This window comes from Symsagittifera roscoffensis, chromosome 10, assembly GCF_963678635.1.
Source record: "Symsagittifera roscoffensis chromosome 10, txSymRosc1.1, whole genome shotgun sequence".
In the NCBI taxonomy this organism is placed as follows: Eukaryota; Metazoa; Xenacoelomorpha; order Acoela; family Convolutidae; genus Symsagittifera; species Symsagittifera roscoffensis.
The window spans coordinates 24061826-24088821 of NC_087071.1; the positions used below are offsets into that span (position 1 = coordinate 24061826).

Sequence of the window (26996 nt, forward strand, 5' to 3'; positions counted from 1 at the left end):
CAAAATATGTTGGGGGAAGACCTGAGACATGGATTTACGTGCGCTTCAGACCATGAAACGCACGTTTATGCATGTATCAGGTCTTCCCCACCATTTTTTGATTGAAAAAACCATTTTATAAAGTATTTGGTTTTTTAATCAAAAAAATGGGGGGAAGATCTGAGACATGCATAAACGTGCGTTTCAGGGCCCGAAACGCACGTTTATGCATGTCTCAGGTCTTCCCCCACCGTATTTTGGTAAAAAAAACCAAATACTTTATAAATTGTTTTTTTTTTCTGAAATATGGTGGAGAAAGACCTGAGACATGCATAAACGTGCGTTTCAGGGCCTGAAATACATGTTTGTGCATGTCTCAGGTCTTCCCTTTGCCATATTTTGATTTAAAAAACCAATTAATAAGGCATTTGGTTTTGTATCAAAATATGATGGGGGAAGACCTGAGACATGCATAAACGTGCGTTTCAGGGCCTGAAACGTGCATTTATGCATGTCTCAGGTCTTGCCCCACCATTTTTTGATAAAAAAACAAATACTTTATAAATTGGTTTTTTAATCAAAGTATGATGAGGGAAGACATGAGACATGCATAAATGTGGGTTTCAAGCCCTGAAACGCACGTTTATGCATGTCCCAGGTCTTCTCTCATATTTGATTCCCCAAAATACTCTATAAGTTGGTTTTTTAAAACAAAATATGGTACTGGAAGACCTGAAACATGCATAACGTGCGTTTCAGGGCTTGAAACGCACGTTTATGCATGTCTCAGGTCTTCCCCCATGTTATTTTGATTCAAGAAACCAATTTAGAAAGTATTTGTTTTTTAAATCAAAATATGGTGGGGGAAGACCTGAGACATGCATAACATGTGTTTCAGGCCCTGAAACGCACGTTTATGCTTGTCTCAGGTCTTCCCCCACCGTATTTTGATGAAAAACCAAATACTTTATAAATTGTTTTTTTTTTTTCGAATTATTATGGGGAAGACCTGAGACATGCATAAACGTGCGTTTCAGGGCCTGAAACGCACGTTTATGCATGTCTCAAGTCTTCCCCCCATCAGATTTTGATTTACAAAATCAATTTATAAACATTTGGTTTTGTATCAAAATATGGTGTGGGAAGACCTGAGACATGCATAAACGTGCGGTTCAGGGCCTGAAACGCACGTTTATGCATGTCTCAGGTCTTCCCCCACCATATTTTGATAAAAAACCAAATACTTTATGAATTGTTTTTTTTTAAATCAAAATATGGCAGAGGGAAGACCTGAGACGTGCATAAACGTGCGTTTCAGGTCCTGGAATGCAAGTTTATGCATGTCTCAGGTCTTCCCTCCGCCATATTTTGATTTAAAAAAACCAATTTATAAAGTTTTGGTTTTTTATCAAATGTGGTGGGGGAAGACCTGAGACATGCATAAACGTGCGGTTCAGGGCCTCAAACGCACGTTTATGCATGTCTCAGGTCGTCCCCCACCATATTTTGATAAAAAACCAAAAACTTTATAAGTTGGTTTTTTCAAATCAAAATATGGCGGAGGGAAGACCTGAGACATGCATAAACGTGCGTTTCAGGACCTGAAACGCACTTTTATGCATATCTCAGGTCTTGTTTTAAACTAGTTCTTATATCCAGTTATATTATTGATAAAACTATCTCTATGAAATACTTCTTACTACCCAATCATGATCCATAAGTAATACTTACAGTAGATTGTAAGGCTGAAGCTCTTTATGGTTTCTGCCTAAGAACAGAATGAAGTTATTTTTAGCAAATAGTTGTTCATCTCTAGAACAGTTCTTGATGTCTAACATCGCAATTACCAGTACACACTAGATCTATTGAGACTAGGAGATGTAAGAGTAAGATTAGGATTGCTATTAGACAAAGAAGTTGCACGAATCTATCCGGCCGAAGTTAAGCGTGACAAATAGACGGTGTACCTTATCTGAGATCACTCTATGAGTGAGCCACCCCGCACATAAACTCAATAATAAAATTTATATTCCATTGAAAAAACAAATTTTATTTGAAACTAGTCAATTGCATCTCTAAAACTGGTCATTTGTATCTCATATTCTCAATTATATTGGTGATTTAAATCTAAACTCTTCCACAACTCGAACTTGTATCCCATTTTCCGATCGTTTTTAATTTGCGATCGTGGAGATTCTGCTTTCATCGTCGCTGAAAAATGTCAGAATGTCACTGGGAGTCGAAGTGAAAGTGGGCTGTTCGTTGTTCGTACTGTGTCTGGGTGAAATTAATCCAACTTCTTCACAAAGGGACTCGTTCACACTTCCTAATCGCTTGGCTGCCTCTTTCCTCATTTCACGGACCAATTGTTTGAATTTCAATTTCAATTCTTGTCTTCAAATTGAAAAAGTCAAGCAGAAGTTCTTTCGTTTACACTTGAGGAGAGAAAGCCGAGTTTTAAAACTATGAAAGAAGTGCGAAAAAAACTCAAAAACAAAAATTGCAATTGAAAAACTTTCGAAACCATCACAAACATTTTTTTCGAACAGCTTTCAAGCTGTTTTTTGGCGAATGAAACCTACCTCAAGTACTTTTCAAAAAGTTCCAAGATTTTCAAAGGTTTGAGTAATGATCTGTGTAAAGTTAGGGTGTCCGCAGCTTTTGTTTTTGATAATATAAACCTTGCACATAGACTATGCATATTGAAAATTATGATATATTAATGAAGAATAGATATAGATATGAAGGTACAGGGGAAATTCAGGATATTCTCGAGGGCGTGGACGAATTTTCATAAAAGCTAACGACCGAATTGAGTCCAGAAGTTGTCCACACTCAGTAAAAAAAAATCGTTTATAGTGGATTTTTATTATCAGTCTCCATAAATTTCAAATATAATCGATTAGAAATGATTAAAAACGGATTATAATGATTAAAATCTTATAAAAGTGCACTTCCTAAAACAATAACTAAGCTAAGGAAGATAAAAGAATACGAATGTAAAAACTGTATTGAAAGTTTTTACTAAAACGATCAATGAAACCTACATTCACATACATACATGCCTACTTTTACACACATATATTCATATATACACAAATTAAACAGTATACATACACACATAAAATCATACTTACTTACATCAAACAAAAATATACACATATATTCTTTAATACAGTATTTACAAAAATTTACAAAAATTTACAAACAGATAAAAACATATTTTTTACCGAATTTTGAAACCGAATATGTTTGTCCTTAAGGTCCAAAACCACAAACTATACTGTCTGAATCTGGACTCTTTCGGCCACTCTGTGTGAACCAGGGTCCATTGATCCGCACATTCCTAGAATCAACTCCTTCGATCCAAGTGGTCTGAACACATTTTTCTTTGGTTCACACGGTCTGATTTATCAGAATTCTATCGGTCTAGATGGTCTGAAATCGGTTTCAGTCGGTCCACATGGTCTTATTCTAGATTTTTTGGTTCCACGCGCTCTGAACTAGGATTTCATTGTTCCACACGATCACACGGTCCTAAGTCAGACTCCCCCTGTCCACGAGGTCTGAATATGGACTTTTTTTATCTACATGGTCTGAACCAGGATTTTGTCTGTCCACATGGTCTGAAACTGGACATACGGTCTGAATCCGGAGTTGTTCGGTCCACACGGTCTGAATCTGGGTTTTTTATCTACATGGTCTGAATCAGGATTCTGTCTGTCCACATGGTCTGAAACTGGACATACGGTCTGAATCCGGAGTTCTTCGGTTCACACGGTCTGAATCTGGGTTTTTTATCTACATGGTCTGAATCAGGATTCTGTCTGTCCACTTATCTGAAACTGGACATACGGTCTGAATCCGGAGTTCTTCGGTCCACACGGTCTGAATCTGGGTTTTTTTATCTACATGGTCTGAATCAGGATTCTGTCTGTCCACATCGTCTGAAACTGGACTTACGGTCTGAATCCGGAGTTCTTTGGTCCACACGGTCTGAATCTGGGGTTTTTATCTACATGGTCTGAATCAGGATTCTGTCTGTCCACATGGTCTGAAACTGGACATACGGTCTGAATCCGGAGTTCTTCGGTCCACACGGTCTGAATCTGGGTTTTTTATCTACATGGTCTGAATCAGGATTCTGTCTGTCCACATGATCTGAAACTGGACATACGGTCTGAATCCGGAGTTCTTCGGTCCACACGGTCTGAATCCGGGTTCTTTTTATCTACATGGTCTGAATCAGGATTCTGTCTGTCCACATGGTCTGAAACTGGACATACGGTCTGAATCCGGAGTTCTTCGGTCCACACGGTCTGAATCCGGGTTTTTTTTATCTACATGGTCTGAATCAGGATTATGTCTGTCCACATGGTCTGAAACTGGACATACGGTCTGAATCCGGAGTTCTTCGGTCCACACGGTCTGAATCTGGGTTTTTTTATCTACATGGTCTGAATCAGGATTCTGTCTGTCCACATCGTCTGAAACTGGACTTACGGTCTGAATCCGGAGTTCTTTGGTCCATACGGTCTGAATCTGGGGTTTTTATCTACATGGTCTGAATCAGGATTCTGTCTGTCCACATGGTCTGAAACTGGACATACGGTCTGAATCCGGAGTTCTTCGGTCCACACGGTCTGAATCTGGGTTTTTTATCTACATGGTCTGAATCAGGATTTTGTCTGTCCACATGATCTGAAACTGGACATACGGTCTGAATCCGGAGTTCTTCGGTGCACACGGTCTGAATCCGGGTTCTTTTTATCTACATGGTCTGAATCAGGATTCTGTCTGTCCACATGGTCTGAAACTGGACATACGGTCTGAATCCGGAGTTCTTCGGTCCACACGGTCTTAATCCGGGTTTTTTTTTATCTACATGGTCTGAATCAGGATTCTGTCTGTCCACATGGTCTGAAACTGGACATACGGTCTGAATCCTGAGTTCTTCGGTTCACACGGTCTGAATCTGGGTTTTTTATCTACATGGTCTGAATCAGGATTCTGTCTGTCCACATGGTCTCAAACTGGACATACGGTCTGAATCCGGAGTTCTTTGGTCCACACGGTCTGAATCTGGGTTTTTTATCTACATGGTCTGAATCAGGATTCTGTCTGTCCACATGGTCTGAAACTGGACATACGGTCTGAATCCGGAGTTGTTCGGTCCACACGGTCTGAATCTGGGTTTTTTATCTACATGGTCTGAATCAGGATTCTGTCTGTCCACATGGTCTGAAACTGGACATACGGTCTGAATCCGGAGTTCTTCGGTTCACACGGTCTGAATCTGGGTTTTTTATCTACATGGTCTGAATCAGGATTCTGTCTGTCCACATGGTCTGAAACTGGACATACGGTCTGAATCCGGAGTTCTTCGGTCCACACGGTCTGAATCTGGGTTTTTTATCTACATGGTCTGAATCAGGATTCTGTCTGTCCACATGATCTGAAACTGGACATACGGTCTGAATCCGGAGTTCTTCGGTCCACACGGTCTGAATCCGGGTTCTTTTTATCTACATGGTCTGAATCAGGATTCTGTCTGTCCACATGGTCTGAAACTGGACATACGGTCTGATTCCGGAGTTCTTCGGTCCACACGGTCTGAATCCGGGTTTTTTATCTACATGGTCTGAATCAGGATTCTGTCTGTCCACATGGTCTGAAACTGGACATACGGTCTGAATCCAGAGTTCTTCGGTCCACACGGTCTTAATCCGGGTTTTTTTTATCTACATGGTCTGAATCAGGATTCTGTCTGTCCACATGGTCTGAAACTGGACATACGGTCTGATTCCTGAGTTCTTCGGTCCACACGGTCTGAATCCGGGTTTTTTATCTACATGGTCTGAATCAGGATTCTGTCTGTCCACATGGTCTGAAACTGGACATACGGTCTGAATCCGGAGTTGTTCGGTCCACACGGTCTGAATCTGGGTTTTTTATCTACATGGTCTGAATCAGGATTCTGTCTGTCCACATGGTCTGAAACTGGACATACGGTCTGAATCCGGAGTTGTTCGGTCCACACGGTCTGAATCTGGGTTTTTTATCTACATGGTCTGAATCAGGATTCTGTCTGTCCACATGGTCTGAAACTGGACATACGGTCTGAATCCGGAGTTCTTCGGTTCACACGGTCTGAATCTGGGTTTTTTATCTACATGGTCTGAATCAGGATTCTGTCTGTCCACATGGTCTGAAACTGGACATACGGTCTGAATCCGGAGTTCTTCGGTCCACACGGTCTGAATCCGGGTTCTTTTTATCTACATGGTCTGAATCAGGATTCTGTCTGTCCACATGGTCTGAAACTGGACATACGGTCTGAATCCGGAGTTCTTCGGTCCACACGGTCTGAATCCGGGTTTTTTTTATCTACATGGTCTGAATCAGGATTATGTCTGTCCACATGGTCTGAAACTGGACATACGGTCTGAATCCGGAGTTCTTCGGTCCACACGGTCTGAATCTGGGTTTTTTTATCTACATGGTCTGAATCAGGATTCTGTCTGTCCACATCGTCTGAAACTGGACTTACGGTCTGAATCCGGAGTTCTTTGGTCCACACGGTCTGAATCTGGGGTTTTTATCTACATGGTCTGAATCAGGATTCTGTCTGTCCACATGGTCTGAAACTGGACATACGGTCTGAATCCGGAGTTCTTCGGTCCACACGGTCTGAATCTGGGTTTTTTATCTACATGGTCTGAATCAGGATTTTGTCTGTCCACATGATCTGAAACTGGACATATGGTGTGAATCCGGAGTTCTTCGGTCCACACGGTCTGAATCCGGGTTCTTTTTATCTACATGGTCTGAATCAGGATTCTGTCTGTCCACATGGTCTGAAACTGGACATACGGTCTGAATCCGGAGTTCTTCGGTCCACACGGTCTTAATCCGGGTTTTTTTTATCTACATGGTCTGAATCAGGATTCTGTCTGTCCACATGGTCTGAAACTGGACATACGGTCTGAATCCTGAGTTCTTCGGTTCACACGGTCTGAATCTGGGTTTTTTATCTACATGGTCTGAATCAGGATTCTGTCTGTCCACATGGTCTCAAACTGGACATACGGTCTGAATCCGGAGTTCTTTGGTCCACACGGTCTGAATCTGGGTTTTTTATCTACATGGTCTGAATCAGGATTCTGTCTGTCCACATGGTCTGAAACTGGACATACGGTCTGAATCCGGAGTTGTTCGGTCCACACGGTCTGAATCTGGGTTTTTTATCTACATGGTCTGAATCAGGATTCTGTCTGTCCACATGGTCTGAAACTGGACATACGGTCTGAATCCGGAGTTCTTCGGTTCACACGGTCTGAATCTGGGTTTTTTATCTACATGGTCTGAATCAGGATTCTGTCTGTCCACATGGTCTGAAACTGGACATACGGTCTGAATCCGGAGTTCTTCGGTCCACACGGTCTGAATCTGGGTTTTTTATCTACATGGTCTGAATCAGGATTCTGTCTGTCCACATGATCTGAAACTGGACATACGGTCTGAATCCGGAGTTCTTCGGTCCACACGGTCTGAATCCGGGTTCTTTTTATCTACATGGTCTGAATCAGGATTCTGTCTGTCCACATGGTCTGAAACTGGACATACGGTCTGATTCCGGAGTTCTTCGGTCCACACGGTCTGAATCCGGGTTTTTTATCTACATGGTCTGAATCAGGATTCTGTCTGTCCACATGGTCTGAAACTGGACATACGGTCTGAATCCAGAGTTCTTCGGTCCACACGGTCTTAATCCGTTTTTTTTTTATCTACATGGTCTGAATCAGGATTCTGTCTGTCCACATGGTCTGAAACTGGACATACGGTCTGAATCCGGAGTTCTTCGGTTCACACGGTCTGAATCTGGGTTTTTTTATCTACATGGTCTGAATCAGGATTCTGTCTGTCCACATGGTCTGAAACTGGACATACGGTCTGATTCCGGAGTTCTTCGGTCCACACGGTCTGAATCCGGGTTTTTTATCTACATGGTCTGAATCAGGATTCTGTCTGTCCACATGGTCTGAAACTGGACATACGGTCTGAATCCAGAGTTCTTCGGTCCACACGGTCTTAATCCGGGTTTTTTTTATCTACATGGTCTGAATCAGGATTCTGTCTGTCCACATGGTCTGAAACTGGACATACGGTCTGATTCCTGAGTTCTTCGGTCCACACGGTCTGAATCCGGGTTTTTTATCTACATGGTCTGAATCAGGATTCTGTCTGTCCACATGGTCTGAAACTGGACATACGGTCTGAATCCGGAGTTGTTCGGTCCACACGGTCTGAATCTGGGTTTTTTATCTACATGGTCTGAATCAGGATTCTGTCTGTCCACATGGTCTGAAACTGGACATACGGTCTGAATCCGGAGTTCTTTGGTCCACACGGTCTGAATCTGGGTTTTTTTATCTACATGGTCTGAATCAGGATTCTGTCTGCCCATATGATTTGAAGCTGGATTCCATCGGTCCACACGGTGTGAAACTGGATTTTGTTGGTCCACACATTCTGAAACCGGATTTTGTTGGTCCACAGGTTCTGAAACCGGATTCCTTCAATCCACATGGTCTGAAACCGGATTCCTTCAATCCACACGGTCTGAAACCGGATTCTGTCGGTCCACGCTGTCTGAATCCGGGTTTCTTGGGTCAACACGTCTGAAAGCGGATTCACTCAGTCCACACGGTCTGAAAATCATATTTTCTGCTCCACACGGTCTGATTATACCATATTCTGGTCCATACGGTGTGAACAAACTAAATTCTGGTCCACACGGTCTGAACATGAAACCACGACCTCGACCCGCGATTTTCAAGGTCAGAATTGACCAAACAAAACGTAAATAGTTTAATAGATAAAAACAACACTTCCCCCACTAGGAAAAAATTCAAAAATAACAAATCTAAACTACTACACGTATCCTTTCCTCGATTGACCGACAAAAGAAAAACTAGAAAATCACAACTTTTAAGAAATAGGAGGACTAAGCATTAAGAGTAGGTCAACAATTAGAATCGCAAAAAATAAAATTGTTATGCCAATGATTTTTAATTAAATACTCTGGAAATTGATCAAATGGCAGTACTGGGTTACGAAATGTGAGTTTAGTGAATGGTGGGTAATGAGAATGAATAGAGCAAATTTGAAACTACAGACCTCTAGGAAATTAAATTGAGCTAGACAATTTGGCCCGAACTAGCCCTCCGTTACATAATAGACTCAAGGTAAAATGAATGAATGAGGTTTGGATATTCGGTGGCCAAGTTTTAAAGATTTGATCGAATTTATTAGAGTTAGATCATTGATTGCTCTCTCTGATAAACGACTCCATCTGTGTCAATAAAAGACTCTCTAAGATCAACTCAATATGAATGTCTTTCACAGCGTCCTGTCTGGGCTCCAAAAGAAAAAGCAGTTCCTGCAGTTCGGAATCAGAATGCAGAGAAGCATTAAGTTGAATGTTGACGGTTTTTCTGAGTTTCGGTGTTTAATTATGCGGTCTCGACTACTGTATGCTGTGTACTTCGTTTGAATCAGCAGCGATCGTATCTTTTGCCTTCGCTATTAAGATATGATTGGATGGTTGGTCGCTCGGTTGTGACAGAAAAATCTCCGTCTTGCTTGACGCGATCAGAAAGGGGTTCGCGAGGGATGCCTGTGGTTCGGCGGAATAAAAAAACTCTACATAGATCCGATTACTAAGCAAATTTGGAAACCGACGTTCCTACGGGGACGTGTAGTTTTGAAATAAGCAGCTGGGCTTTTACTATTCAGTTCCTAGACCGGAAATTTTTTGTGCTATCTCTCGTCAAGTCAATTGTGGTTGGTAAAGTCGGTACTAGTGTTGCATACGAATGAGACAATTCCGTTTTTGGTCACGATCTGTAGTCCGAGTCTAGCAAAGTTGTAGCAGGTGTGGTTGAGGATGTAGTTGCTGCCTGTATGACGGAAATTGGGCAACCAGATGAGGTGTCCTGTTGATTTGGTAAAATTTATTCACCTAAGTTCAACAATTCTATTTTATTACTAGGGACTGAGTTTTTGCCGAAGGGCTTATTTCCCTCTCCCTGATGTCTATTTACTTCCATGTTGCTAATAAATAGCTTTGTATCCATATATCTACATGGAAAACCGCCAATAGTCCGCTCCCATTTACTCAAATCCGACGGATAAAATGGAAGATGAAATGATTCTATTTCTGTTAAACAACCTGTAGGTGAGGTTTGCACAGTTTTTTTGGGTTGTACTCAGGTCTCAGGTCTCAGGTCTTCTGTTTTGGTCCTCCTTTTTTGGCTTCGAGTGGTCTGATTACTTTTCTTGAAGGCGAGTTGTTGCTGATGCCGAGGGTACGATGGCTTCTTCAGCTCGGGTCCTTGGGTCACTGCTACTCATTTGGAGTGGTTATGCGCCTGCTAGGAAATTTTGTTTAAAGCTCCTTACTTTCTGTCCATCGGAGTTTAACCAAGCGATGTCGGATTTGCTTGAGATTTTACCAATAGTTAGCTTAATGGTAGTTTCCGATAAGCTAGTGATTTTATCTCCAGTTCCCCGTTTTCTCTATCTGCAACCTTTCCGAAAACGTTACTTTTATTTGAAGGGCCTGTCAGAGCTTGTCTCGTGTTTTTGGGTACGTCCTTCTTTGTTTGGCAGGTAGAAGGGTCCAACTCGTAGTTTTCTCTGAAGGATCGTGTTTTCTGTTCTCAATCAGCGAGTCCAAGTAGCCGTTTTATATTCTGTCGTCTGCAGCCCAATTCTTCGCACGTGAGTCTGATAAGAGATGGACTTTCCTTGATATAAACAATATCAACCAGATTTTTCCAATATGAGTTCGATTTTCTGATGTAGTGTTTCTCGAACAGGGTTCAGTTGATCATTGATTGAATCGCGCTTCTTAGGTTCTTAATAATTTTTGATAACGCACCGTTTAATGAAGGTGTAGGGTTTTGTTTTTTTAATTACCTTTTGGGTACGTTTTTTGATTGTGTCAATCATTTTTTTGACCAATCCGTTCAATTGATGATCGCCGACTGTACAGTTTATTATTTTATTTTTATTTGAGTCGCAAAAGTTTTGAACTCATGGCTAGTGAAGCAGATGGCATGATTCATTCTAGTTTGTTTCGGAATAATAGGTAGATTATTGAAACCTTATAGAAATTGAAATATTCGACTTGCTGACGTGCTTGAAGTAAGTTTTGTCGAAGGAAACTTATAAAGTCGATCTATACAAATATATTATATTTTTGGTTGCCCCTGTTAATATCCAACAAACCGGCAAAACCCAAGTCACTTTCTTCAATTGTGTTCGTTAATTTAAATAAAGAATTCACCTCGGATGACGGTATTAAGAATTTTAAATTTTATCTGCTTTAAAACACTTTAAGCGTTTTTTTTCATAGTACCAGATGAGTGTTTTGATGTTAGGTCTTCGCACGTATATCGCAAGGAATTCCGTCCTAAATTTTCCTGGAGGTGTCTCAATTATTAGTTTCAATACAGCGTCCTTAGCTGTGAATAGCTCTACCAGGTCGTTATCCTTTTACAGTAATCCAATCGACAAGTCTTTATTTAACTCGTGAAAGTGCTTTCCAAATTGAGTTGACTAAGGAGCCGTTTTTTTTTCTCCCAGGTTTTAACTGTGGCTTAAATAAAATGTCTTTTTTGGTAATAAGGGAACGAATCTTTGTGTTATTCAGCTAACTAGTGTCCAAGTGTGTTTCTCGTAGTTTTAGGCTTTCTCTGTTTTTACGGGCCCTTGTTGTGTGTTTTGTTTTGTGATTTTGTGTCGTTGGTTCTTTTTGGCGTTTGAATTTCGATTGAAACTTGGATGGTGATTCTGGGGTTTCTGCAGTGGTTGTCATTTTGAGATGGTTTGATATCCCCTTCTTGTCTACTAGCGCTAGGTTCAATGCGTTTTGTGATGTGAGTGTGTCAGATATTAGTTTACTTTGAATATCGTAGTTTCTCATGTTGATGATTTATATATATTCTGAATCCAGTTTTTTTCTACGCTGGTTATATCACACTTTTTGGCCTTTTCTGCAAATAGCTAAACCAAAATCTCTCAATCTTTTTGTTTTTCTTCAACAGCTTGTGATATTCAAAACTGATGCTTGGTTATTAGATGAAGAAGGTTCAAATGATCCTAAAACACGTGGAAATAAATCTTAAGAATTTTCACTTTAGTGAATTTTAGGCCAAAAGTTATTTTTCCTTCGGTTCTCAAGTCTAGAAAAAACAAAAATCTGATTTTCTTAGCCGCTTCTTCCTCTGTAAAATCACTGTGAAATCACTTAATTTTTATTCGATTGTACTGCGAGGGTTGAATTGTGTGCCCTTGAAACTTTCCAAAAACTGCCCATCCCGAAATTTATGTTTTTTGATTTTTTGATCTATAAAAAACTCAAGCGCGACCTTCACAAAACCAAGTTTAGTATAAAAAAATTACGTGCCCTCACTTCCCTCATGAATGAGGGGAACTGCTGAACTAAAAGAAAACAATATTTTGTTTATTTCGTGATACTTATTGCTTCAAGCTTGAATTAAATTAGATTTTTACCGTGTTTTTGAAGAATAGCTAAAATATAATTCTTATAATTGATTTTTATTTTGTGATAACATTTCGACAGAAAAAGGGATTATAATCTATTATAAAATATTATAACAGATTAGAGGAGATTATAATTTGTTATAATTTCACCAAAATTAATACCATTATGGCGGATTATAAATTGTTAAATCAAGTTAAATATATAAAATCGATCCTTAAAATTAATTATAATTTTGATAAAAGTACCATTATCAATAGTAATATAATTTTCTCTTTTTACTGAGTGTGGGTAGGCAAAATCTGAAAGAGCCTACCAATTTACTTTTCCCCAAGTTTTCTGTGCCGCTGAAAAAAGCCAATGATGCCGTTTTGGGAAATTTTTGGTCACCTTGCCCTCAGAAATAGCATGCAATTGGCGCCGAAATGCGCCTTCTGGAAAGTTTTAGGATGTCGTAAAAAGAGATGTCGTAAAACAGTTACATGGGATTTTGGATGGTAAGAGCGCCGAAACCTTGAGGGGGCATTTAAAGCACCGCACCTTCCGAAATCCACCCCTGTGTAGATATTTAGTGTTGATAAGATGGCCTAAATGATTTTTAAAATAAAAACCTCACCACTACCATAATTCTGCTTGAAGTTATACCTCATAACTTTGCTCAAAATGGCATAAAACACAATGTTGATAAGGGTCGTGAAGTTTCCAGCACAAAGAAACCACAATTTGAGAAAGAAATCCAACCCGGCATAACCCAAAATTGGCCCATGAAAGGCCAGAACAAACTGCTGGATAATTACAGGGATATAAATAATAACGTAAACAATAGCTGTCACTGAAAATGGAATCGAATTTCTGAGAACAGTCCGAGAAAATTCCGCCCGGATTTCATACGATGCATGATCTTCATGTCGGTTTCTCGACCGCTCAGCTGAAGAGTGCATTTGTTTGTACTGAGTATACGCACGGTAAACAATGAACCCAAACACCACTTGTGAGGCAAGAATAAGACCGGAGTTCACAATGTAGAATGGGATGAAAATAGCAAGTGCTTGGTCAATTAGCAGACATTTCGTTCCATTGTCTGCTAGTTCGAAAATGTATTTGGGCTGACACCCGGAACTTAAATGGCATCAATTTAGACATCAACATAATTGTAAAATTTGCTTCTGCGTTTTGAACCTAATGGAGCGGCGTGCAAAAAAAATTTAGCATTTGAAGCAAGGCGTAGAATTATGTTTCAGTATTGCAGACTTTGACCTGTTGAGTTATGACCGAGTTGGTTAACTCATAGAGTAATTTCGGATAGGGTACACCGTCTGCTCGTCACGCTATCTTATTTTCGGCCGGATAGATTCGTGCAACTTCTTAGTCTAATACCGATCCTAATCTTACTCTTATACTATCTAGTCTTAGGTTGTTTAACTAGTCTCTGCTAGGCTCAATAGATCTAGGGTATACTGGTTTATTGCGGCTGCTGAAGTGCTCGGGAGAGTCCAACTAATTTCTAAGTTAAATTCAAATCTCTCTGGTGCTGAAATTACAAGTAACTTCAGCACTTACAAATAAGTGGGTTGTTAGTTAGATGGATCATGATTGGTTAATATTAAATACTTTACATTGGTAAAATATCTAAATTATCCAATCATAAAATGTAGTTTAGATCAGGTTCCACCCATCCGGGTTTTACAGAGTTTTTTAGAATAGTTCTTCTGCAATTCGAAGGATGGATGATGGAAGTTGGTGTTTGGCGAACATCTTATTTCTTCTGTTTCCTTTTTGTTAAAGAAGTTCCAGGAAGCTGGAGTTAGAGACATAAGACGTTGTGTCTTCTAGTGACAACGACTAAGTCTTCGCAACAAACTCAAATCTGATTTCAGAATGGTTGGCTATGTCAGGTTTTTCTGTTCTGCGTGGAGAACTTCTTTTGTGTCTGATCTAGTTTGGGAATGGCGTGGAGATTGTGCGTGGAGGGGATGCCTGGTTACTCGGATCTGTACGTATACTTGAACATCGAGGTGGTCATTGGTCTAGTTCAATGAAGTCCTTTTCTGCGAAGTCAAGTCGTACTCTAAATCCTTTGAGTTGTGATTGTGAGTGGCATATCGATTGTGGTTGGTCATTCTCTCTCGAGTGTAGTGGGGTCGTTTTGTCTTTAGATGTTCGTCCTTGGTGTTGTATTCTGATCTATGTATTGCATAATGTAATTTACATTTTATAAAACATTTATTAGTTTAATATTTTTTAATTATGATTTTAGTTAGTTGTTTTCACAAAAGCTTTTTGTTTTAGTTTGGTTATTTTGAAGAGTTACTCACACTTGAGTAGCTCTTATTAAAAATAGAGGTGTGGTCACAAAGCGTGGATGTAGCGCGGTGGGTTAGGCCGGCTATAGAGCATGCTCAGGACGCCCTTCCTGGTGGGTTAGGCCAGGAGTGGGAGTATGATTTCATGCGGTTTTTGTGAGGGGTCCTGTTATGTGACAACGTTTTATGTTGGGTTTGTTGTGGTTTTTCTTATGTCTTGTTGGTTATGTCCTTTTTCCAAAAATCAAATTGTTTGTGGTATGGGTTTGTCTTTCGACTTTTTTGTGTTTTGTTATTTCTTTCTTAGACTTTATAATAGTCTTCAAAAGAATAAATTATCCAGTTTTAAACTGGGTTAATCCGGTTTGGGTACCGTTGGTTTCCTTTTCTTAGTCATGCTGTTATTCTATGATTTGTGGTATTTAGTAAGCTGCGTTGGTTAGTTTTGTTTAGTATATGATTCCTTTCCAACCGGGTTAAAGGAAGGTTTGAAACATGTTATTATATGTTAGAGTTGTTGAGTGTGAAAACTTGAAACTGAAATTCATTATTTTAAACAATTCTTCGTGGGCGAGCTGTGCGAGTGTGGATAGAATTTCTGTGCGAGTGAATGAAAATATCAAAAGGTTAGTACTGCAATTGCATTTTATTAATTTACTGCATAGAATTTGGAAATTTACTGCTAGTTATGGGGGAATTTTAAGTTACAAATTTTCATCATGATTAGATTTACTGCTTGTGGGGAAAATTTTAGAAATGAATTTACTGCATTGGTATTAAATTTATAAATTTATAAGTGTAAGAGATTAATAGAATTGTTGAAGTCTGTTTGATGAAATTTGCGATCTTTATTTGTTTTTTGTGGTTTTTGTAGGTGATCGTCGGATGAAGGCTAAAAATCTAAGGAAAACATGGATAAAGTATGGTGAGTTTTTTAATATTTCAATTAGTTAGTAATATTCATTTAATTCATACTTACCTGTTAGTCGTCGGGGAAAAAACCGTGGGGGAAGATGTCGTGAATTAGTTCTGAAGTTGTTAGTAGTTTAGCTAAGATGCGGATGATATTTTTAGTCTGAAGCAGTGGCCAAAGCAATTGAAGTGCCTTAATAGTGGTTAGTTCTTCAGTGCCAACTGCAAACTCATAAGGTGTGTTTTGGATTAGATTATATAATTTGTGATTGAATTTAGTGTTGTGGATGAATTCTAAAATTGGGATTTCTATAGGTTGTACAAACTCGTGCGGGATAAGGAAGGGTCGGGATTCTTCGGCGTTGAAGGTCTTGGTGATGGGACAGAAGATGTACATTTGGGTTATGGGGTCATAATTACAAAGAATACCATGGAGGTTAGTGTCTTTAATACAATATGTGAAATTTAGGAAAAATGGTGAAGTGTATTTGGAATTAATGAATTGAAAACGATGGTGTGGTTGTCTAGAGGGTGTGTGTAGGTCAAAGTGATTTTGGATGAAGCGATAATAACTATATGTGTGGGTTTGTTTAGTGCGCAACATAATATCGTGTGAGCAGTGTAAATCTCTTTCGTGTGGTGCAAGGAAATGAAAGGTTAGTGAAAATATTTGATTTATTATTGTGTGATTGTGTATGATTGTGTGTCTGTTAGTGCTTCTGAAATAATGTGATCAAACTTTCGGTCGAAGATGTTTAGTGTAAATATATATGGTGTCTTGATGAAAAATTTCTCAGTAATTTGTGGATTAGCGAAGCGATCGTCGTCTAAGAATTGATCTTGGTTAGCTCTGATGATGTTGTGATCATAGTATTCGAGTGTATATTCGTTAGCTCTAGGTGCAGTGTGTGTTTTTAGTGATTTTTTATATCCAACGTAAGTAAATTGTCTAGCGGTTAGTGGTGTAGTGAGTCGATATAGCATGTCCGTATTTCGCTCTATATCGATGTGAGTGTTAGATAAAGGTAAGCAAAGAGGGTTAGTAAAATGATAATATGAGGTCCAAGAGAGAGTGGGCATTAAAACGTATTCATCTACAAAGTTGCGTGTTTCGTTAGTGTCGTGGGGGGTGTTTAAGGTGTATTGTGGGAATGAGGGTAAGGTGATGGCTAAAAATTCTTTTGTGTTAGTATGCTTGGGGTGGTTGATGTATTCACGGGCTGTTCCTGGTTTTGCTGGGAAAGGATGGTTGGGGAACTTTCTTTTAAAAGTGCGGTAAGCTCTATTAGTGTTGAGTGAAGATTCAGTTGATGTGGATGATGGTGCTAATGATTCAGTATAATTTGAAGAGGGTGTAGGGGTAGGGGGGTTGGATGAATTTATTGTGGAGGAGATTTGGTTTATGGTTGGGGTATTAAGGTGGTAGGGTTGTTGTTGAAGGGTAATAAAATTATCTAGCTCTGGTGAGATTCGGGGGGTGTCTGGAGAATGAGATGATTGGTCAGAATGGTATGAGGAGTAGGTTGGGGTAACTTGGGAAGCATAAGAGGGTGTGGGAGTGATTGGGTCAGGGTTATTGGATAATATGGGTTGAAAAGGGGGTTGAGAAAAATTAGAAGAGTTATGAAAATTATTGGATGGGGATGGTTCTGAATCGGCAAATTCATCGGGGGTTTCAATATTCGGGTTATTGAGTTGTGAGATGGAATATAAAACTGAGATGTGTGAATTAGTGTCGGAATTCATGCCTGATGTTACATTACTAGGTGGAAAATCGGGTGGCGGAAAAGCAAAAAGTGGTATTATTGGGATTGGAGAGGTAAGATTGGTTGGGTGGGAATTTGATCGGTGTAGTGATCCAAGTTGGCGGCTCATCGTGGGCTAAAAAAATGATTATTTTGAGACTGAAAAGCGGTGGTATGGGGTTGTTCAATAATTTGTTCATAAGTATTATCATCTTGTGACTGGTGTGTCATTATATGTTGGATGGGACTTTGTGATGTGGTGAGTCGAAAATTTGGATTATGTGTGATGGCTAAATTTCGAAAATTTCGTGGGACTAGGGATAGTGGATGGTTATTTGGTAGGGGTGCTAATTGTGGTGCCTAATTATGTCTACATTGTTATGTTCTTCGTCGTATGTATTTTGTCGTGTTGTTATTTTTGTGTTATATTCTTTTATTTGTGCGTCTAAAAGAATTTTGTTTATAGATGTAGAAAAGATTCCAAAAAATCCTGCAAAGAGTATGCGTGCTACGCTTGCTTGTCTGTTTACTTGTGTGTGTATAGCACATGTGTTGTAGATTCCTTTTAAAAGTGAGAAAAGAAATCCAATAAAGTTAAACATTGCGTATAAAATAGTCAAGTTTTCTAAGATGTAATAGGGCCATCCTAGAAAATCGAGGATCTCATTTTTGAGTGTAACAAAGCTAAAAATGTTAATTGGTGATATATCTTGGGGACGGTATTTTTCACCGTTTAGATATATATAATCTTTAATGTCTTTAAAATATCCGCTATAGTCTTGCGTGTAGATATCGGCAAAACCTGCGGTTTCTGCAATTTTGCGTAAATTTTGGTCTATTGATTGTCTTTGTATAGTGTCCATTTGTGTCAATAATTCTTGGAATTGTTGTGTTCTAATGTGATGTTGAATATCTGATTTTGAATAGATTCCTATTGATTGTAAGTCTATATTTGGGTTTCGAGCAATAGCGCGAATGCTTTCTGGTGAAAATTTTTTGAGTGATTGCATTAATGTGGGATATGGAGTGAGAAGATAATATTTATTTTCATCAGGGTTTAGTTGTACTACATTGTGGCTGTTTTCTGATCCACATGGGACTGCGGTATCCCAGAAATAGGTTCTTCGTGAAAGTGTATCCACGAAATGTACTTTATTCTTATAAAAGATAGGGATTCTTTTATAACATCGTTTATCTTCAAAAACGTATAGTGGTGATACTTTTTTAGTACAAGTATAAAACCATAAGATGTTTCCTTCATAGTCTAAAAAATTTGATCTATTTCCAGATAATAAGTATCCTGCATAGGGTATTTTTAATACTGCTAGTGCAAGTGATTGTAATATTTGTGTTCGTTCTAATTCGCATAGTTGGTGTAGTGTTTCTAATTCGGAGAGTGACATTTCTTGAAAAATTCGGCTAATTGTATAATCTAGTTTCATATCTAAATGAATATCATAGTGGATATTACCGAAATATGTAGTATTCATTAGTGATAATTCTTGTAAGCGTGTGCTTCTGGTGTCATGGGGTTTTAGATGTCCACTAGGTTGTCCGTTGCTTTTTTCAAAATTAACTGGTATATAGGATGTTCCTTCGTTTGGAGGATGACCTGTGGCATATGGGTCGATTTTTACTTTTCCAGTGGTCATGTCGAATCCTTTTTCGTATTCAACTAATATTTCAGAGTATTGTGTTCTGTGAAGTGGATTCCTGTATTTACATGCAAGTTCTGTTTCTTGATATATTTGAAAACGTGTCAATTTATTTTCTATATTGTCTATGTTTCTAAAATTAGAACTTAGTTTTCGTGATGGATGGACTTGTTCATATGGAATTGATTGTATAAAATATTTTTCGTGAAATTTTATCATACGAGCGTGTATTTTTGCTACTTGAAATGTTGTACATGTATCTTCGGGGAACCAAACAATTGTTGCTTGTGTTCTCGTTGTAGGGTCGCAATAACCTTGATCATTTTTACAAGGTAATCGGATTCCTTGATAGATCATTGTATTATCTGATAAATCTCGTGTTAGTTGTATTTTTTCGAGTTGTATTTTCCAATAAAAAAACATTATTTCTTGGTATCCTTTATTTTTTGTGTCTGCTTTGCAGTTTGATGGGTCATTTATACCAATGTGTGGTATCCAATGTTTATCGTGTAGGTCATAGGTGAATCGTCCGTGTGCGCCGTTATACGGGTATTTTTCGTCTAGTTTTATATGTCCTTGGTGTCTTTCAAGTTGTGATTGATGTACAGAGTCTGGAAAAACTTGAAAATTAACTAACTTTCTTTGGGAGTTTTTATTTTGTGTGATGTTTAGTCTAAGTAATTCATTTTTACAATCGTCGGGATTGAGATGTAAAAGACGTTCTATATTACTCTGATAGAATGATTCATGGTCAAGTCGGTTTTTGTTTCCGTTTGAGACTTGTGAACAATGTACTTTCTTTTCGGAAAATGTTGCTGTGAATTTATAACCTGTAACTGTTGTTGCTCGGGCTTTTGAATAGAGTGTTGCTATTACATCTGTGGTTTCTATAGCTTGTGGTTCTGTTTCACATTGTGATACTTGATTTATTGCATATTTATGTAGTGTTTTTTGTTCATTTTCTTCACAATCGTAATGTGTTACTAATAAATCTTGTGGTCCTGTACGAGGGGAAGGGTTTATGTTTTGATTTGAGATTACTAGAAAAAGGAGTTGTAGAAAAATTAATAATTTTAGAATATACATGTGTATGATAATCCTGAGTATGGATTATAAAATTTAATGTAGCCAATTGTGTTTTTGGTATATCTGTCGTATTTGTATATTACTTCAGTAGTTATAAACGGTGGTGGTAGTGATTGAGCTGTTATGTTAGGTGGATTTAATGGGTAGGGATGTTGGGTAATATTATTTAACTTAACTGTGATTTCAAACTTTAATTGTAAACTGTTTTGTTGGAGTATTTGAATATTGTGATCACGGATATCGTTGTGAATATCTTAGCGATATTGTAATCTATTAAGTGCCCAGTTATGAAGGCGGTTACTTTCGTGATGTTGTCCAAATAATGGTGGAGGTGCTGTAAATGTATTCCAATCTAGTCTTAAAGGAATATTTATTGATGATTGTTCTCGATATCTGGCGTCGAGATTATTTGGAAAATTTAAGTTAAAAGGTGGTGGTGAAATCTGGCTTATTGATGGTGTTGATGGTAGTGATAATGTTTCTGGTAGTGATGAGGATGTTGTTGTATCCGTAGAAATATCTATGGGGTCATTGACTAAATTTGGTTCACCTTGTGTAAATGAATGTGTAGTCCAATATGGAAATCGTGATGTTTGGTTTGTGGGGTTGAAAGGATTTTCACGTATTTGCTCAGATGTTGGTGTTGAACCTAAGTAATCTGATGGTAGGCTTGAGGTGCTACGTTGTGAAAGAAGCGTAGGGGTTTCTGGTAATATACCAATGGGGTTTTCTGGAGTGTTTTGTGATGGGGATTGAGGTATATCAAAATGAACTCGGGGAGTTTGAAGATTTCTGTTTCGTCGAGGATGTATAATTTGTCTATTTATTTCGACTGTATTTTGGTTTTGACTAGAATTTCTTATTCTACTTAGTTCTTGTGGTAGTGTTGGGTATAGGTTATATGTTGGTTCGCTTAAAGGTGCTTGTCGTTGAACTGGTTCTAGTGGTTCTGATAAACGAGCATGTCGTTCTTCAAAAGTGTATGGATTGTCTTGAAAAGAAATTCGTGTAGATGTTTGAGGATTTTGAGTCGTTGAAGGTGGTGTTGGGTTATCTTGGGATGATGTCGGTGAAGACTGATTCTGTGACTGTTGGGTAGCAATTTTTGATGGATTTTTGAATTGTTACTTTAGTGGGAAGGTTTATGTTTATTATAGTATTCTTCCAAAAAAAGAATTAGAAGGATTGTTGCAAGGGCAAATGTGAGGATTGCTTTCTTTATACATTTACATATTGTCAAAATGAGGGATGATAGGAATGCTATGAAAATTACAAACAATAAAAAAATATCAGTTCTACTGAAAATTGTTCGTATCATTTAGACAAGTTGTATAAATCGTACCTGTGGATATAATCAAGGGTTTTGGAAAGTTGGAGGAATAGTTCGAGAATAGTGTAGAAAATTAAAAAAATGTTACAAAAAATGATTAGGATTATTAGAAAAGATTCAAGTATATCAAAAAGAAATATTATAAAGGTTTCAAGTATTGTAAAAAAATGTTTAAGATTTATGAGTATTTGAGTAACTGATTGAGAGAAGAGCATTTAAGAAATGATCTATTGGTCGAATATTTTTTGCTGTTTGAGGCGATTTTCTAGTGTGGTCGGATTATTTATTAGTTTTTTGACAAGTGGGTTGAGTTTTGTAAAAAATTGTTGGGGGCAATTTTCATGGTGACTGGGAGGTCGTCTTTTTCTTTATTTTTGTTTGTCAAATGATCCGGGGTATGGTGAGATTTTTATACTTTAGGCTAATTAAAATGTTCATTTTGTTACTTTAGGCTAAGTTAACAAATTTGCTTTGGGGGTATTCGTGGTCTGAGTTGGGGAAATATTGTTGATCTTTGGGTTATTAGATAAGGGAGGGGTACGGTATTATGGTGATATTTATTTTAGTTGTCAAGTTGGAGTGGTTTGCTTATTTTTGACCTGGAGGTCGTAAAGTTATAGTTATAGATGTGCCTGGAGTTCTATATGATTCGTCTAATTGGTCTTAGTTTGAGTTAGAGAAAGTGACGGATTGGATGAATCCTATTGGTTTATTTTGAACTAGAATTATTACGTACTGGTCAGCATGTTATTTTGAAAAATGTAAATGAAAAATGTTTCGAAGGTTTCAAGATAGTGAAGTATAATGTTAAAATTACTTTTGAAATTCCACTTTCTTTAAAATTTTAGATTGGGGGATGAATATTTTATAGTTTTTACGTGGTTGATTTCGGAGTCTTGTTGTTTTTCTATTTTCTGATTTGTCGATTTGTTCTTGGGGTATTATTTGTTCGGTCATTTTTCTATTTTTTCTTTGTTTTGGAGATTCTTTATGGTTTTGTGTATTGTTTTTGGTGGCGATTGGTTTTGTGTTTTGATTTTCGGTGGGGTTATCATTTTGTTCTGTGTTTTTCAAATGTGGTTCATTTTGAATGATTTTTAATCCTGTGAAAGAATATAATTGAGTTAATTCGCGGAGTGCGTATTCTTTTGGGTAATAAGGTAATAGGTTGTTTCGATGTTGAACGATTTCTTTTTTGTTTGAGTCGGTAATTTTATATGTGACATCAGTGGGTTTTGCAATTATTTGGTATGGTCCTTTTCGAAGGGGTTGTAATTTTTTAGAAATTCCTTTTTGAGTATTAAAATTAGGTATTAAAACAAATGTTCCAATTTTTAATTCGGAGGCTGGTGTAAAACGTGAATTGATTTGTTCATTAATGTTTTGTCTTTGTAATAACTTTTTTGTTATTTTTTGATAAATGTCATTGTGTTTTTTATCTCTATTTAAAATCCATTCGGTGTGTGTACCGGAGGCTAGTTTAAGAATTTGTGGGTGATGAAAATGATCTTCATCGTGTGTATGTAAAGGTAGGTTATAACAAATTGAGTCTTTATTTGGTTGACAATAACCTTGTGCGTTTTTATGAGAATTTGCTGTAAACATTATTGGTTTGCGTGGCTTTTGGTTAAAAACCATTTCGTATGGTGACATTCCTAAAGTTGTCGTAATTTGTGAATTATACGCTAAGGGAAATAATTTTACATCTGCTGACCATTCGGTATATTTTGTATCATTTCCGTTGATGATACATCTAAGATATTCTTGTAATGAACGGTTCATACCTTCGACTAAGCCGTTTGTCCAAGGTGCATGAGATGTACGTGGTTTGTGTTTAATGTTATATAAATGACATAGTGTGATAATTTCATTATTTATGAATTCTGTACCGTTGTCTGTAACTAAAATTTCTGGTAGTCCGAATTTTGCTATCCAGTGTTCATAGAGTGTTGTGTAAGCGTAATAAGCGTTACAATGTGGTACTGGGTTAAGTGCTACATAATGTGTAAATGCGTCAACAATTACCATAATGTAGGAGTTTCCTTCTGATGAGAGTGAAATTGGTCCTTTAGTATCAAATGAGATACGATGATTAAAGTACAAACTTTGTCCTTTAAAATCTTGTTTTTGTGCTATTTGTTTTTGATTTGGGTAAGGTTTATTTAGTTGACATACTATACAGTCATTGCATAGTACTTTTATCCAAATTGGTGCATTTGGGAAATAAAAGTTTTGTATAAAATTTGAATATGTTTTCTCTGATCCAGAGTGTCCTTTAATATTTTGTGTATGTGAAATATTAAAAGCTATAAGAATCATACTTAAAGGGAGACATGGAACTGTAGATTCATTCAGGTTATACTCTAAAAGGTCTGTATTTTCGTTAATTGTTGTGTTGTTAAATTTGCGAAAGTATCGGAGGAGTGTTTTGTTTCCTAGAATGGTTGAATCTGCTTTGATAGGTTTAGTTTTATATTTGTGCCATGATTTCAGTTGTCGAATTACTGGGTCAAGGTTTTGATATTGTTTCAGTGTTGAAATTGTAATTGTTTCTGTTGGGGGGAGAAAAATGTTTTCGATTTCTAATTTAGATAAGGGTATTGTATCAAGTGGGTCATGGAGGTCAAAAACTTGATTTATTGTGTATTTTGTTTGAATCATTTGTTTGTGGTCCTGATAAATTTATTTTATCAGTTAAATCTTCTTTTTCAATTAGTGGAAAATGGTCTTTTTTAGGCGGGTGTTGTTTTGTTCGTTTTTGTTGGGTGTTATTTTTTATCCATTGAGAATATGGGATTGGTTTGAAAGTTGATGTTCCAAGTAAATCAACTTCATAATGATTATTTTGACAATCTAAATAAAGTGGGAAATGTTGTAAACTATTTATTTGTGATTGTTCAATATCAGTTTTTACTGCATATTTGCATTCCAATCGGGGTGATGTTTCGTTTTCTGCAAGGTAGAATTTTATGTTTTTGGGTATTTCAACTGTTGTTTTTCGTGTAAGTAATTCAGGTGGTGTATTTCGACTTAAGGTGTCTGGTAATGCAAGATTTTTTCCTGCAGTCCAAACTATATGTAAGTTTGGAAATTTCATTAGAATTAGTTGAAATCTGTAAACTCGGTGGTTTGGGTTAGATTTTTGTGTAAAGAGAAAGATGATTGGTTTATGGTCTGTGAATAGAACTGTTGGATGTTTTGATCCAAGTATCAGAAATTCATATTCTGTCAGTGTATATATTATGGCTGTACATTCTCTCATTAGAGTTGAGAGTCGTAGCTCTGCTTGAGTGAATAATCGAGAATTTGCTGATATGAGGTTCATTTTATTTGTACCATTATGTGATTGTAATAGTGCTGCACCGATGCCAAAGTTCGAAGCATCGCACATTGCATAAAATGGTTGATTTGAATCTGGAATTGTGTTTGAAATTTGTTCAGTTAAAAGTTTCTTTATTTCTTCAAATCGTGTTTGATGTTCTGTGTTCCATTCAAAATTATTTTGTTGTCTAAGGATGTTATAAAATGGTCGTAGATATAATTGCATTTTATAAACATATTTACTTAAAAAGTTTAACATTCCAAGAAAGTCTTGGATTTTCTTTTTATTTGTTGGTGGTTGAAGTTTTTGAATAGCGTCAATGCGTGATTTCAATGGAGTGATTGTTTTTCTTTCTATATTATGTCCTAAGAATTTAACTCTTGTCAAAAAGAAGTGTGATTTATCGGGGGCGGCCTTCAGATTTTCGTTCTGAAGTATTTGGTGATATTTTTCTAAAACATTGAACATCTCGTCTTTTGTTTGTGATTGCATAAAAACATCGTCTAAATAGGTGATTGCGTTTTTCTTGAGTATCAGTGGTCTAAAAATTTTGCTCATAAAAGCTGAAAATGCTGCTGGTCCTATGGATATTCCATAGAATAAGCGGTTGAATTCGTATTGTTGGTTTCCGATAACAAATTGTGTTAAACGTCGTGATTGTTCATCTAGTGGCATTTGATTGTATGCACTATTCATATCGGCGGTTGTAAAGTATTTGCCGTTTATTTTTGTTAGAATAACTTGTATTGGTTCAATGGGCCAATTACATTTTGATTCATCTATGAGTGAATTGAGGTATCTAGCGTCGAGAACGATTTTTAATGATTCTCCTTTAGCTAGAATGATAACGGGGTTGATAAATGTGTTGCCTTTTGGTCGTTCTTCTTTATTAACTGGTGATATAATGTTGTATTGTTCTAAAATATCGAGTAATCTGTTCACTTTATCATGTAAGTGAATTGGTACTTTACTTGCTCTCTGTTTTTTGAAAACTGCGTCTGGTTTTAACGGGAGATGTAGTGATGAACTGATTTTGCCAACATCAAATTTTGATGTTGCATAGACTGATGAATATTTAATTAGCTGTTTGGCTAACTTTTCGAATTCGTCTTGTGTTATTTGTGAATGTTGGAAATTAAACATTGTTAAAAATTTTTGTTGGTCCTCTGTGTAGTTACTTATGTTGAATGTAGGTTTGAAATATGGAGTTTTTGTGAAATAATCCGTATTTCTGTTTTCGTTACTTATTATATTATTTATAGATAATTCTTCATTAAGAATTGTAGATTGGCAAATATCTAGTAATTGGAGTATATTATTTACGCGATAGGCTTTTTCGTGTATTGGTGATATTGTAGCGTTGGTTTCACAATATCCTAAAAGTCCTAAAGGTAATGTTACTTGGTAAGGTGTGTTGTTATAGACATGTAAGGAAATGATATCTGAGTTCGAATTTTTCAAATATTTTATGGATGAGATTGTGATTTTGAAAAATTTGTGAATAGGTTTGAATTCAAATTCTGACATATAAAATTTTTGTTTGTTTTGTTCTTTATCATATTGGTGAACTTGTTTGATTGAAAAATTATAGATATTTCCTGATAGTGGTTTTAGGTGTTTTCTTTGTTGGTTAAATATCGGGTAGAATTTTGAAAAGAATGGTGGTTGTTTATTTAATCTTTGAAAAAATGTTAAGGATGTTTCTTTTGTTTTTGTATATTTATCTTTGATTAATATTTTACTATTTAGTATGTTAATTGTTGGTATATACTTCGAAATAAATGGTATTCCAATGATATTATACTTAATGTCAGTGATATGGAATATTTGTTTAAATGGCTTATTTAAAATTTTGCTTTGCTCCATTGTTCTGGTGGGGAGGAGAAATAATTGGATTTTTCCGTAGTTTATCAATGTTGATCCTTGTGCTGTTGCTAACTTACTGGAGGTTTCAAGAGGTGTTAGCTTTGGGTGTAAAGTTTTTATTTCATTCCATGTGGGGATGTTTATTATGTTTGATTCTGCTCCTGAATCAATTAAAAAATCTATTTCAAGGTCTGGTGGTTGAAATTCTTTATTTCTTGGGCTTTCTA

The 26996-nt window shown here is 37.1% G+C and overlaps 1 protein-coding gene across 3 annotated transcripts in view; it reads right to left on the reverse strand.

The window, feature by feature from the left end:
- Positions 1-2060: 2060 nt before the first annotated feature.
- The window catches only part of LOC134855504 (uncharacterized), a 177384-nt gene continuing 152448 nt past the window's right edge, over positions 2061-26996 (reverse strand). For all 3 annotated transcript variants that reach the window (XM_063872044.1, XM_063872043.1, XM_063872042.1), the window contains 2 exons: positions 13196-13669; positions 2061-2373 (listed from right to left, as the gene is read on the reverse strand). In XM_063872044.1, coding sequence (XP_063728114.1) covers positions 2154-2373; positions 13196-13669 — 694 coding nt within the window. In that variant the 3' untranslated portion in view covers positions 2061-2153. The remainder of the gene's footprint in view (positions 2374-13195; positions 13670-26996) is intronic.